The 14,193-nt window shown below is 44.1% G+C and overlaps 1 protein-coding gene across 2 annotated transcripts in view; it reads right to left on the minus strand.

Moving 5' to 3' along the window:
• The window catches only part of rnaseh2b (ribonuclease H2, subunit B), a 10,275-nt gene extending 3,149 nt beyond the window's left edge, over window positions 1-7,126 (minus strand). For both annotated transcript variants that reach the window (XM_024010233.2, XM_024010223.2), the window contains exons 1-7: window positions 6,919-7,126; window positions 6,375-6,446; window positions 6,090-6,197; window positions 5,911-5,987; window positions 3,310-3,424; window positions 2,938-3,002; window positions 1,531-1,636 (exon numbers count right to left, since the gene is read on the minus strand). In XM_024010233.2, the coding sequence (XP_023866001.1) occupies window positions 1,531-1,636; window positions 2,938-3,002; window positions 3,310-3,424; window positions 5,911-5,987; window positions 6,090-6,197; window positions 6,375-6,446; window positions 6,919-6,982 (607 nt within the window). In that variant the 5' untranslated portion in view covers window positions 6,983-7,126. The remainder of the gene's footprint in view (window positions 1-1,530; window positions 1,637-2,937; window positions 3,003-3,309; window positions 3,425-5,910; window positions 5,988-6,089; window positions 6,198-6,374; window positions 6,447-6,918) is intronic.
• Window positions 7,127-14,193: the final 7,067 nt, after the last annotated feature.

Genomic DNA, 14,193 nt, shown 5'->3' on the forward strand with positions numbered 1-14,193 from the left:
GTAGCTAGGTCCTGGGGCGTAGCTAGGTCCTGGGGCGTAGCTAGGTCCTGGGGCGTAGCTAGGTCCTGGGCCGTAGCTAGGTCCTGGGGCGTAGCTAGGTCCTGGGGCGTAGCTAGGTCCTGGGGAATATGTTCAAAGTACAGCCCAAAATGTGCATGCGGCAGTTCATGCAAAAGTTGGTTGACGTGAGAATATGCTCACTTCTCCGCAAACTTTAGACAATGAGTACACATCTCTGCTAGTGGTTGAAATATTGTATTGCAAGCTGGGAAGTAAGTATTTTGTGCAAATGGAGGAAATGATGAAAAGCTTGTTCATAAATAAAACAGGAAAACATATGAACAAGAATGCAGCCATTTGAGTAGTGAGAAGAGAAAAAAAAAAAATCTGTAAAATTTAAAATAGACGTATGAATATTTATCCTATTTAGTTTATTTTCATAACCATTGGAGAATAAATGATTCACCTTTTTTAGCCGTGATGGGTTTATATTCCCGAAGAAGCCATACAACAAATGACCATGCGCATCTCATTTAACCTAGTAGCCTAGTAAATAAATAGACTATGTGTTTCAAGTTTTCAATCCCAGAGACAGCACATTTTATAATAMTGTCAAATTGAACATTGAAGTAGGCCTATGTATACTACTGCAACATTTTATTTTGAGTAGCCGGCCCTAGACAATGTCTCAGAATTTGCGGGCTGTCCATCATGTTTAGGTTGGTGGAAGAGTGGATGGAGAACATTGCTGAATCTAAATGTTCCACTGACRGGTCCACAACAAGTTGCCGTTGTTTTCTCATTCACAAACTGACACACATCCTTTGCCAGACACAGCAGAAATTACTGCTAAAGACTCAAACAGTCTGCAAACACAGTAAATAGACCGGTAGCTTACGTTGAATATTTGAAAGTATGGGAAGGCCACAGTATTGCTGTGCGATATGAGCACGACATCATAGCCTATTTAATCTCAGAGATAATACCAAGACAGGACATAGAAAAACAATAATCTACTGACAAACTAAATATTGAACAATTCATCTTTTGTATGCTGTGGCCTAATGCAAATAGTTCCAAATTATACAGCAAATGATAGGTGTTAAATTCATCATAAATGGTGAATGGAGGGCGTTTTACGAGAAGTAAATTATAACAGGTGATTTATAACGGGAAACATGCGTATGTAACAGTATAACTTTAGACCGTCCCCTCGCCCCGACACGGGCGCGAACCAGGGACCCTCTGCACACATCAACAACAGTCACCCACGAGGGGACGGTCTAAAGTTATACTGTTACACGTATGTATGGAGTGCACCAAGTTTATAATCTAAATATTTTTGCTCAGTCTTTTCAGAAATGGCGCACGCAGATATTTAGTGTGAAATGCATGCAACAGTTATAAATGAGGCCCCTGATCTMTACAAGGGGTTTGGTGCCATCCTCTGGTTCATGTTATGTATGCAGGCCAGGGAGAGCATGCCCAGGTATATAGTACTGGACCAGACTGAACCTGGGCTTGACTCACCTTCCTGGGTCTCTGACTCCTGCTTGACTCGGACATACGTCGTGGACTTTACTCCCTCTCCCACTGAGATGTTACTCTTTCTGAGGGTCTTCACTGTCCTCTCAGCCTGGAACAGCAGAGACACAGCAAGACCAACACACAGTTAACGCTGTCACATCTACTGGCCATTCCCACTCCTCCCCTGGAAAGCCCATCAGCCATGGCCATTCCCCACTCTCTCCTGGGAACACCACAGCATGGCCATTCCCACTCCTCCCTGGGAACCCACACATGACCCATCCCCATGCTCCCCTGGGAACCCACAGCTGACCATTTCGCCCACTCCTCCCTGGGCCCCCACAGCATGGCCATTCCCCACTCCTCCCCTGGGAACCCACAGCATGACCATTCCCCACTCGCTCCCCTGGGAACCCACAGCAGGCCATTCCCCACTTCTCTCCTGGGAACCACAGCATGGCCATTCCCCCACTCTCCTCTCCTGGGAACCCACAGCATGGGCATTCCCCACTCCCTCCTGGGAACCCACAGCATGCCATTCCCCACTCCTCCCCTGGGACCCACAGCATGGCCCATTCCCCCACTCCCTCCTGGGAACCCACAGCATGACCATTCCCCACTCCTCCCTGGGAACCCACAGCAGGACCATTCCCCACTCCTCCCCTGGGAACCCACAGCATGACCATTCCCCACTCCTCTCCTGGGAACCCACAGCATGACCATTCCCCACTGCTCCCTGGGAACCCACAGCATGACCGCATTTCCCACCTCCCTCCTGGGAACCGCACAGCATGGCCATTCCCCACTCCTCTCCTGGAAACCCACAGCCATGGACATAACACTGATTGATGATAGTTTAATGGGCTAGAACAAACCTTGCACACCTTGACTGGACACCTGGGGTACTGGGCCTATCCACAGGGCCCGTACTAGGACACCTGGGTACTGGCTATCCACAGCGGTACAGACACCTGGGGTACTGGTGCTATCCACAGGGGTACTAGGACACCTGGGGAACTGGCTATCCACAGGGTACTACAGGACACCTGGGGCGGTACTGGGCCCTATCCACCAGGGGTCTAGGACACCTGGGGTACTGGCCTATCCACAGGGGTACGTAGGACATGGTGGCTGGGTATCCACAGGTGCTCGGTTCACATAGGACACCTGGGCATACTGGGCTATCCACCAGGCGTACTAGGACACCTGGGTACTGGGCCTATCCACAGGGGGTACTAGAGAATAATCATGAGACCAATGGCCTACTGGTAAAATGCACATGAGGGGGTACTTCAGGGGTCCTCCGGACAGAGTAACATTCAGTTGGTGGTACAGTAACTGACAAAGGTTGGGAACCACTGCAATAGAGGATGATATGGGCATATGCAGCTCATAGTGATCAATGTGTACCTTTTTCTTTAACCATTCCATGGTCCTCTCCTGGCTGTAGCGCTGAAACTTCTGACTGCCCACCTCTGAAGGAGCAGCACAAAGAGCATGTATAACACCTGAGACCACAACATTACACTTGTATTCTGTGTGCACGTGCAGCTCATTCTTAGAAAATCAGAAACAATGTCACAAGAGTGCTGCAGTCTCTGAGGATCTGATATACACATTTAATCCAGCAACCATTCATGTGCGCTTCAGACTGTCGTACGAGTGAGAAGATAATTATTGGGTTGAAAGGGGTCGTAATCAGAGTTTGATAGTTGATTGTTTCTGAGGATCACATTAACTTTCAACATTAGTTTGTATCTGCTGAACACAGTGACCTCTGACCTTTCTCCTCAGCCACATGGTGCAGGGAGGCCTGGGAGCGTGTGCAGCTCAGCAGCCTGGTGCATGCTGGGAAGTCCTCGTCCATCACTACCTGGTCCACGGGCTGGAACTTCCCCTACAGCAGAACACAGAGAAATTAAATCACACAAAAAAGAAGACCGATGACATCACAAAAGGGCAGAAATGACCTTGCAAAGAGAGAGAAAGACCGAATGATATGTCATCACAATGAACGAACAGAGATGGAATCACACAGAACAGAGATGACATCACAAAAGAGAGGAAGACAGATGACATCGCAAAGAGAGATGACATCGCAAAGAGAGGACAGGACATCGCAAAGAGAGAAAGAAAGATGGATGAAATCACAAAGGGGGGGACAAGAGAGATCACAAAGAGAGAAAGACTGACAAAGATATAATCATAAAGGGGGGGACAAGAGAGATCACAAAGAGAGAAAGACTGACGAAGATGTAATCATAAAGGGGGGGACAAGAGAGATCACAAAGAGAGAAAGACTGACGAAGATGTAATCCTAAACGGGGAGATGAAGATGCAATAAAACCAATTAAAAGAATTTCAAAAGTGAGTATGGTCTTATGGCCTTCCCTTAGGGTGTCCACCAGGGTGGGTGAAAAAGCACTTTGGTGTTGACATTTCACTTCCTTATGTTATAAAATAMATTTTACCAAGACAAATATAATTCATGTTCTGAATCGTTCAGTGGGGTCTTTCTCTGAAATAGCAGTAACATTATGTCCAAMAACTCTGATTTCTTAACCTAATAYATCCGATAATAAGCACMGAGCTCTGTTAACAGAGAGGTGTAGCTTTATCTGCAAAACTTTKRAGGATTTTACATTTTGTGTTCGTCGTCTTCCAAGTTGTTTCCATGGGTCGCAAAACTTTTGCAGGACATGAGCTGAATTAAATGTAAAAGGCTTGGGGGAAAAATGGAAAAAAAGAACAGGAACTTTGCATTAAAGGTCGACTGATGGCCGGTTAATTAGGGACGATTTCAAGTTTCCATAACAATCGGTAATCGGCATTTTTGAACGCCGATTATGGCCGATTTACATTGCAATCCACGAGGAGACTGTGTGGCAGGCTGACCACCTGTTATGCGAGTGCAACAAGGAGCCAAGGTAAGTTGCTAGCTAGCATTAAACTTATCTTATAAAAAATAATAAATCTTAACATAATCACTAGTTAACTACACATGGTTGATGATATTACTAGTTTAACTAGCTTGTCCTGCGTTGCATATAATCAACGCGGTGCTTGCTAATTTATCATCGAATCACAGCCTACTTCGCCAAACGGGTGGTGATTTAACAAAAGCACATTCGCAAAAAAAGCACAATCGTTGCACCAATGTAAATCGTTGCACCAATGTACCTAACCATAAACATCAATGACTTTCTTAAAATCAATACACAAGTATATATTTTTAAACCTGCATATTTAGTGAAAATGTATTATATTTAGCAGGCAATATTAACTAGGGAAATTGTGTCACTTCTCTTGCGTTCAGTGCAAGCAGAGTCAGGGTATATGCAGCACTGTGTGAACTGTGTGAAGACCATTTCTTCCTAACAAAACCGTAATTAATTTGCCAAAATGTGCCAAAATTTTACATAATTATGACATAACATTGAAGGTTGTGTAATGTAACAGCAATATTTAGACTTAGGGTTTTCACCCGTTCGATAAAATACGGAACGGTTCCGTATTTCACTGAAAGAAAAAAAGTTTTGTTTTCGAAATGAGCTCCTAGAGTGTGCGGCTCTCCGTTATTTTCAAGTTTTCTACTCCGCTAGCCAGCACCTCGCCTTAATAGGTGTGCGTTTCTTTTTCTTCTAGAGAGTTTCCGGATTTGACCATATTAATGACCAAAGGCTCGCATTTCTGTGTTTATTATATTATAATTAAGTCTATGATTTGATATTTGATAGTGCGTCTGACTGAGCGGTGGTAGGCAGCAGCAGGCTTGTAAGCATTCATTCAAACAGCACTTTCCTGCGTTTGCCAGCAGCTCTTCGCAATGCTTGAAGCACAGCGCTGTTTATGACTTCAAGCCTATCAACTCCCGAGATTAAACTGGCAATACTATAGTGCCTATAAGAACATCCAATAGTCAAAGTTATATGAAATACAAATGGTATAGAAATAGTCCTATAATTCCCATAACTACAACCTAAAACTTCTTACCTGGGAATATTGAAGACTCATGTTAAAAGGAACCACCAGCTTTCATATGTTCTCATGTTCTGAGCAAGGAACTTAAACGTTAGCTTTTTTACATGGCACATATTGCACTTTTACTTTCTTCSCCAACWCTGTGTTTTTACATTATTTCAACCAAATTGAACATGTTTAATTAATTATTTGAGACTAAATGTATTTTATTTATGTATTATATTAAGTTAAAATAAAAGTGTTCATTCAGTATTGTTGTAATTGTCATTATTACAAATRTAACGGATTATGAAAGAGAGATGAGGTTTGAACATTGGTTTTCTTAGAGGATTATCTACACAACAAAGAGWGTATTTTGCACATTGGTCAAAAGATGTGTTTTTGATTGGACACACTACTTACCTCTTTACCTGCTTTTATCAAGTAGGGCAACARTAGGTAGAGGGGATCCATTGGAGTGACATACAGAAGTCTCCCATCTGTTCAAAATAAAATAAAATATTTGAATCTTCAACACCACAATGTACACCATGTATTAAGACTGGTTACGCTTAACTACCTATCATCTGWTTGGAAATTACCTCTCTGTACTGTCTGGCCAATGAACCAGGAGTGGAAGTCCTCATTGAAGGCTTTGACCTCATACAGCTGCACATCACCACTGCCCAAMAGGTACAAAGACGCTGCATCTAGAAAAGTAAAAATAGATAGTTAGCTAATTTCACTAGATAGAGTAAAGAGAAAGCTAGCTACCACTTTGGAGAATGCTTTTTTTTCAATGCTTTTGACTTTCATAGTTTTGCTTCGAATGATAGGTAGTTTACGTTGTGTCTGTGTAAAATGTGCTATTGATGCTAACTAGCTACCTGTTGAAGGGTTCCTAAGCAGGATGAAAGTGGGGTCACTGTCATCTTTCTTTGGTGTTTCCACTGCAGAGTCTGTGTGGGCAAAGAAATACACAAATAGATGACATGCTGCTGCTGTTGTCACCGATGCAGCCCACTGCTGGACGCGAAACATTGTTGCAAGTGGAGCTGCTCCAGTTAGATAACGATAGATCTAGCTCTAGTTTAGATCACTGTAATATGGATTTATAGCTATCGTGAAGTTGCGCTAACTCGGCTACGATGGATCATGCAACAACAACTGCCATTGTAGTAGCTGGAAAGACGAACCAGCATTGACAGTAACTTAGCTACATGCTGTCTAAACTACTATTACGTTAACTACCTAACGTTACGTAGATGCCAGCTAGCTATTTAGTTAACTAGCGAACGTTAGACCAAAGGTTAGTTATACACATATTTGTTATACCACAGATATAACAATTACTGTTACAATATTAGGTTATGCACAGATGAAAGTGAAATTAGTAAACTAACGTTAGCTAGCTACAGTTGCCTAATTTACCTGCTGCAACAACAACCCATCTGTCGTTTTGTGAATGTGGTGTCCGCTTCTTTTTAGTGGTCATTTTGATCTCGGTTAGCTAGCTAGTTAAAATGGCACGCAACAATTTAAAAGTGTATTTTTTGTCAAGAAGATATCTAGCTAGCTGGTTGTTGTCAGCGCAACAAATCAGCGTCTCGTCAGCAGCACAAAAACGTACTTCCGTATCACGGAATTTGGGAAATGTTAAAATAAAAGTCCCCCACGTARTAGTAGAAAAGTCTCAATAACCTGTAATTATTAATTATATATGACAATAATTAGAGTAGCAGCAGCATAAAAGAGGGGGTTTGATGGTGGGAGATGGCGGGACACAATGCAAATAGTCCGGGCCAATGTGCGGGGGCACCGGTTAGTCGGGCTAATATGAAGTAATATGTACATTAATGTGTAGTTAAAATGGTATTCATTTGATTACCTGTTCAGTAGTCTTATGGCTTGGGGATAAAAGCTGTTGAGAAGCCTTTTGGTGCTAGACTTGGTGCTCCAGTACCGCTTGCCATGCAGTAGCAGAGAAAACAGTCTATGACTGGGGTGGCTGGGGTCTTTGACAATTTTTAGGGCCTTCCTGTGACACCGCCTGGTGTAGAGGTYCTGGATAGCAGGCAGCTTAGCCCCAGTGATGTACTGGGCCATACGCACTACCCTTTGTAGTGCCTTGCGGTCGGAGGCTGAGCAGTTGCCATACCAGGAAGTGATGCAACCAGTCAGGATGCCTCGATGGTGCAGCTGCAGAACCATTTGAGGATCTGAGAACCCAGTCGTGCCCTCTTCACGACTGTCTTGGTGTGCTTGGACCATGTTAGCTTGTTGGTGATGTGGACACCAAGGAACTTGAAGCTCTCAACCTGCTCCACTGCAGACCCGTTGATGAGAATGGGGGCGTGCTCGGTCCTCCTTTTCCTGTAGTCCACAATCATMTCCTTAGTCTTGATCACGTTGAGGGAGAGGTTGTTGTCCTGGCACCACACGGCCAGGTCTCTGACTTTCTCCCTATAGGCTGMCCGCCAGGAAGTCGGCGGCCCGTCAGGAAGTCCAGGATCCAGTTGCAGAGGGAGGTGTTTAGTCCCAGGGTTCTTAGCTTATTGGTGAGCTTTAAGGGCACTATGGTGTTGAACGCTGAGCTGTAGTCAATGAACAGCATTCACACATAGGTGTTCCTTTTGTCCAGGTGGGAAAGGGCAGTGTGGAGTGCAAAAGAGATTGCATCATCTGTGGATCTGTTGGGGTGGTATGCAAATTGAAGTGGTTTTAGGGTTTCTGGGATAATGGTGTTGATGTGAGCCATGACCAGCCTTTCGAAGCACTTCATGGCTACAAACATGAGTGCTACAGGTTGGTAGTYATTTAGGCAAGTTACCTTAGTGTTCTTGGGCACAGGCACTATGGTGGTCTGTTTTAAACATGTTGGTATTACAGACTCGGACAGGGACAGGTTGAGAATGTCAGTGAAGACACTTGCCAGTTGGTCAGCGCATGGTCGCAGCACACATCCTGGCAATCTGTCTGGCCCTGCGGCCTTGTGAATGTTTCACATCGGCTGTGGAGAGCATGATCACACAGTCTTCCAGAACAGCTGGTGCTCTCATGCATGTTTCAGTGTTATTTGCTTTGAGGCGAGCATAGAAGTAGTTTAGCTCGTCTGGTAGGCTCGTGTCACTGGGCAGCTCGTTGCTGTGCTTCCCTTTGTAGTCTGTAATGGTTTGCAAGCCCTGCCACATCCGACGAGCGTCAGAGCCGGTGTAGTACGATTCGATCTTAGTCCTGTATTGATGCTTTGCCTGTTTGATGGTTCGTCGGAGGGCAAATCGCTGTTCTATCCTGCCGGTGCAGCGTATAGCCAGCTGTATGTTGATAGTGTCGTCGTTCAGCCACATCTCCGTGAAGCATAAGATATTACAGTTTTGAATGTCCCGTTGGTAGTTTAATCTTCCGCGTAGGTCATTTATTTTTTTGTCCAAAGACTGCATGTTTGTTAGCAGAATGGAAGAAAGTGGGGGTTTATTTGATCGCCTCCGAATTCTCAGAAGGCAGCCTCCTCTTCATGCAAATGACGTGGATCTGGGCCTGTTCTCGAGAATGCAGCATATTGTTCGCGTCGGCCTTTGTGACCAAGAAGGGGTTCTGGATGAGCAGAAGCAGTTCTCTTTCAACAGTGAAGTCATCAAAGCAAGCCTTGAAGTTATCCATCAGCTTCTGAATAAAATCAACATGGTTGGGAACATCTTTGTCTCCCTGCGTTTGCACCAGAAGATTGGGGAACTGGACAAGTTCTCCCTGGAGAAAAGTATTAATATATATATATATATATATATATATATATATATATATATATATATTCAGGGTTGCTGCAGCATCCTCAGCACCCCTACTTCTCGTGGCTATGGTTCCTAATGTTTTGTACACAGAGATTCCATAACATACAATTACATTAAATACATACCAATCTCTCAATGTTCTCCACCTTATAATATACATTATCTTATATAAAGTAGTAATTCTCATTAGTTTAGATTTCCCCCTGATGTAGTTATCATTTTGTAACATTGTGCACTATGACTATGCAAAGCTACAAAAAAAGATTGACTTCGTATAGTTTTCATAGCGTTTTACCGCAGACTTATATTTTGAAGGCAGAATCGGAAGACCGGAAGTATTAATGCTGCCGTGACGCCAATCTGCAACAAGAACTGACGGTGCAATGCTGCAACATCACACTGGACAAAAAAGGCGGGTAACTCCCTGTCGTTCCAAAACAATGTGGTCTAGTCTAGAGATTAGCGGAGGTGGGGAGGTTACATTTATATGCTAAAAAGCAGAAATACATAAATATGTCGCGTGTTTTATACTTTTACCAAATTGTTCAGTACAGTTCTGTTTTTGACCTCTTGTTATATATTTAATTGTTTAACCTTTATTTAACAAGGAAAGTCAGTTAAGAACAAATTCTTATTTACAATGATGGCCTAAACTATGGGACTCCCAATCACGGCCGGTTGTGATACAGCCTGGATTCAAACCAAGGTGTCTGTAGTGACACCTCGCACTGAGATGCAGTGCCTTAGACCGCTGCGCCACTCAGGAGCCCTATGGGACTCCCAATCACGGCCAGTTGTTATACAGCCTGGAACCGAACCAGGGTCTGTAGTGACGCCTCTATCCCTGAGATGAAATGCCTTAGACCGCTGTCCGGGAGTTGTAATGTTCTCAAGTGAGTCCCTTGGTTATGATTGCCTTTGTAATATTTTCACTGAGTGAACATTTGAGTGAACAGCATTTCATGGCAGGGAAATACTACAGTAAAATTAATGATTGAGGCTTTATATGCAAATACAGTATTGTGTGTTTTTACTGTATGTCGGTTGTTATTAGCTACACATATAGTTGTGACTAGCAGTGGTGTAAAGTAATTAAGTAAAAATACTTTAAAGTACTACTTAAGTATTTTTTTTTTGGTATCTGTATTTTATTTTACTTTCCTAAAGAAAATATTCCACTTTTTACTCCATACATTAACCCTGACTCCCAAAAGTATCATTTACATTTTTAATGCTTAGCAGGACAGGAAAATTCCCGCCCTTATCAAGAGAACATCCCTGGTCGTCCCTACTGCCTCTGATCTGGCGGACTCACTAAACACTAATGCTTTTTTTGTTGGAGTAAGCCCCTGGCTATCAGGATATTTTTAAAAAGCAAGAAAATGGTGTCGTCTGGTTTGCTTAATATAAGGAAATTGAAATGTTATATTTTCTTTTACTTTTGATACATAAGTATATTTTAGCAATTACATTTACTTTTGATACTTAAGTATATTTAAAACTAAATACTTTTACTCAAGTAGTATATTACTGGGTTACTTTCACTTTTACTTGAGTCTATTAAGGTATCTTTACTTTTACTCCAGTATGAAAATTGGGTACTTTTTCCATCACTGGTGACCAGTGGCACCTGTCTCAATAACAGAGCACACCAAGTTGTCTTGAGAACCAACACTCATTTACATTTGAGTAATTTAGCAGATGCTCTTATCCAGAGCAACTTACAGTTGTTGCATTCATCATAAGAATGCTAGGTGGGAGAACCACATATCACAGTCATAATAAGTACATTTCTCCTTGTAACAATGTGCGCTGAGAGTCGGAAGCAAGGTCAGGGAGTGAGTGTTTTAATAAATAAATACAACATAAACAAAACAAGAAACATGAACAACCCACAAACTAAACACTGGAACAGAAACTATAACACCTGGGGAAGCAACCAAAGGGACTGACATATATAGGAAAGATAATCAGGGAAGTGATGGAGTCCAGGTGAGTGACAGGTGTGTGCCGTAAYGAGCAGCCTGGTGACCTAGAGGCCTGAGAGGTAGCACACGTGACACTCCTCAATAAAGTCAGAGTTAGTAAGGGGAGGTGGGAAGTCAAGTGTGAGTGTTAGTTCACAAAAGTGTATTACATTTATTTAAATGTTTTGTTGTGGGGGCTGGTCAGGGTGAGGAAGTGGTGCGAGGGGGTTCCTGTGGGATTATTTAAGATGGTCATTGAAGAGGTAGGGTTTCAGGGTTTGTTTTTGGAAGATGGGCAGGGACTCTGCTGTCGTAGCTTTGGGGAACGCTGGTTCCACCATTGGGGTGCCAGAACATAGAAGAGCTTGGACTGGGCTGAGCAGGACTTGCCCTCCCATAGCGGTGGGATGGCCAAGAGAGCAGAGGTGGCAGAACGGAGTGCTCGGGTTGGGGTGTAGGGTTTGAGTATAGCCTGAAGGTRGGAAGGGGCAGTTCCTCTTGCTGCTCCGTAGGTAAGTATCATGGTCTTGTAGTGGATGCCACCTTCGACTGGAAGCCATTGGAGTGTGCAGAGGAGCGGGGTGACATGGGAGAAGTTGGGAAGGTTGAACACCAGACAGGCTGCAGCATTCTGGATAAGTTGCAGGGGTTTGATGGCACTAGTGGGTAGCTCAGCCAACAGCGAGTTGCAGTAGTCCTGACGGGAAATAAAAGTGTATGGATTAGGACCTGCGCCGATTCCTGTGTGAGGTAGGGTCGTACTCTACGGATGTAGTAGAGCATGAACCTGCTGGAGCTGGTCAATGATTTGATGTTTGCAGAGAACAACAGGGTGTTGWCCAGGGTCACGCCAAGGTTCTTTGCACTCTCAGAGGGGGGCACCATGGAATTGTCAACCGTGATGGAGATGTCTTGGAGCAGGTAGGCCTTCCCCAGGAGGAAGAGCAGCTCCGTCTTGTTGAGGTTGAGCTTGAAGTGGTGGGCCGACATTCAAGCTGAGATATCTGCCAGGTAGGAGCTGGTAGGAGCTTCTGGGTGTCAGAAGGGGGTAATGAGAAAAGTAGGTGACTGTCATCCGCATAGGAATGACCATGTGAGGATATAATGGAGCCAAGTGACTTGGTGTATAGAGAGAAGAGGAAAGGGCCTAGAACTGAGCCCTGAGGGACACCAGTAGTGAGAGTACATGTTGCAGACACAGATCCTCTCCAAGTCACCTGGTAGGAGCTGCCTGCCAGGTAGGATGCAATCCAAGAGTGTGCAAAGCCTAAGACACCCAGCCCTGAGAGGGTGGAGAGGAGGATCTTATGGTTCACGGTGTCGAAGGCAGCTGATAGATCTAGGAGAATGAGAACAGAGGAGTGAGAGTCAGCTTTGGCAGTGCGGAGAGCCTCCGTGACACAGAGAAGAGCAGTCTCGGTTGAGTGACCCGTCTTGAAGTCTGACTGGTTAGGGTCAAGAAGATCGTTCTGAGAGAGATAGCAAAGTGTAGGTCAGAGACAGCATGCTCAGGTGTTTTGGAAAGAAAAGAAAGAAGGGATACCTGTCTGTAGTTTTTGACATTAGAGGAGTCAGGTGTTGGTTTCTTGMGGAGGGGAGCGACTCGGCCCATTTTTTAAGTCGGAGGGGACAAAGCCAGTGGTCAGGGATGAGTTGATGATGGAATTGAGGTATGGGAGAAGGTCTCCAGAGAGGGTCTGGTGAAGGGATGAGGGGGTGGGGTCGAGCGGGCTGGTTGTCTGGTGGCCGGACCTCACTAGTCGCAGGATTTCATCTGGAGAGAGAGGGGAGAAAGAGGTCAAAGCGTAGGGAAATTCTGTGTGAGTGGGACCAGTAGACTCAACAGGCTGACTGAATTAGAAACGGATGCCGTGAACCTCAAAGTGGTTGACAAAGTCGTCCGCAGAGAGGGAGGAGGGAGTGGGAGGGGTGGAGGATTAAAGAGAGAGGAGAAGGTGGAAAATAGTTTTCTAGGGTTAGAGCTTGACATTTTCAGTGATAGAAAGCGGTTTTAGCAGTGCATACAGAGGAAGAGAAGGTAAAGAAGAGGGAGGGAAAGGATGATAGGTCCTCCAGGAAAAGTAGTTTTTCTCCATTTTCGTTCAGCTGCTGCAGTAACCTCATAGGTTAYTGTAGAAGGAAGGGAAATACCTCAAGGCATAAATTAACCACCATTAACTAAAATGCCTTGCCCTAATGATGTTTATTAAATCCCAAATCCATCCATGCTTCTTTTGTCATTCTGTCTAATTAGGGCAGGAATCCCCTATTTGCCAACCTTTGCCCACTAATTCTTTCTCCTCTTTTTTGCATAAAAAGTGTCAAGGAAAATATGTGAACCCTTTGGAATTCCCTGGATTTCTGCATAGCGCTACTGGCAAAATATTCTGTGGACAGATGAAACTAAAGTTGTGTTGTTTGGAAAGAACACACTGTAACGGCATTCCTCCTCCTCTTCATCTGAAGAGGAGGAGCAGGGATTTGACCAAAACGCAGCGTTGTGAATTGACATGATATTTATTTCACAAGGACGAAAACGAACACGAAAATATACTTGAACAATTTACAAAATAATAAACGGAGTAGACAGACCTGGACATGCGAACTTACATACAACGAAGAACTCACGAACAGGAAAATGACTACACAAAAGAACGACGTACAAACAAACCGAAACAGTCCCGTGTGGCGCGACAGACACAGGAGACAACCACCCACAACCAACAATGTGAAAACACCTACCTTAATATGGCTCTCAATCAGAGGAAATGAAAACCACCTGCCTCTAATTGAGAACCATATCAGGTCACCCATAAGCCAACATAGAAACACATAACATAGACGGCCCACCCAAACTCACGCCCTGACCGACTAACACATACAAAATAACAGAAAACCGGTCAGGAACGTGACACACACAACACTATGTGTGGACAAAAAAGTCACAGCAC

This window comes from Salvelinus sp. IW2-2015, linkage group LG2 (genome assembly GCF_002910315.2).
Source record: "Salvelinus sp. IW2-2015 linkage group LG2, ASM291031v2, whole genome shotgun sequence".
Lineage (NCBI taxonomy): Eukaryota > Metazoa > Chordata > Actinopteri > Salmoniformes > Salmonidae > Salvelinus > Salvelinus sp. IW2-2015.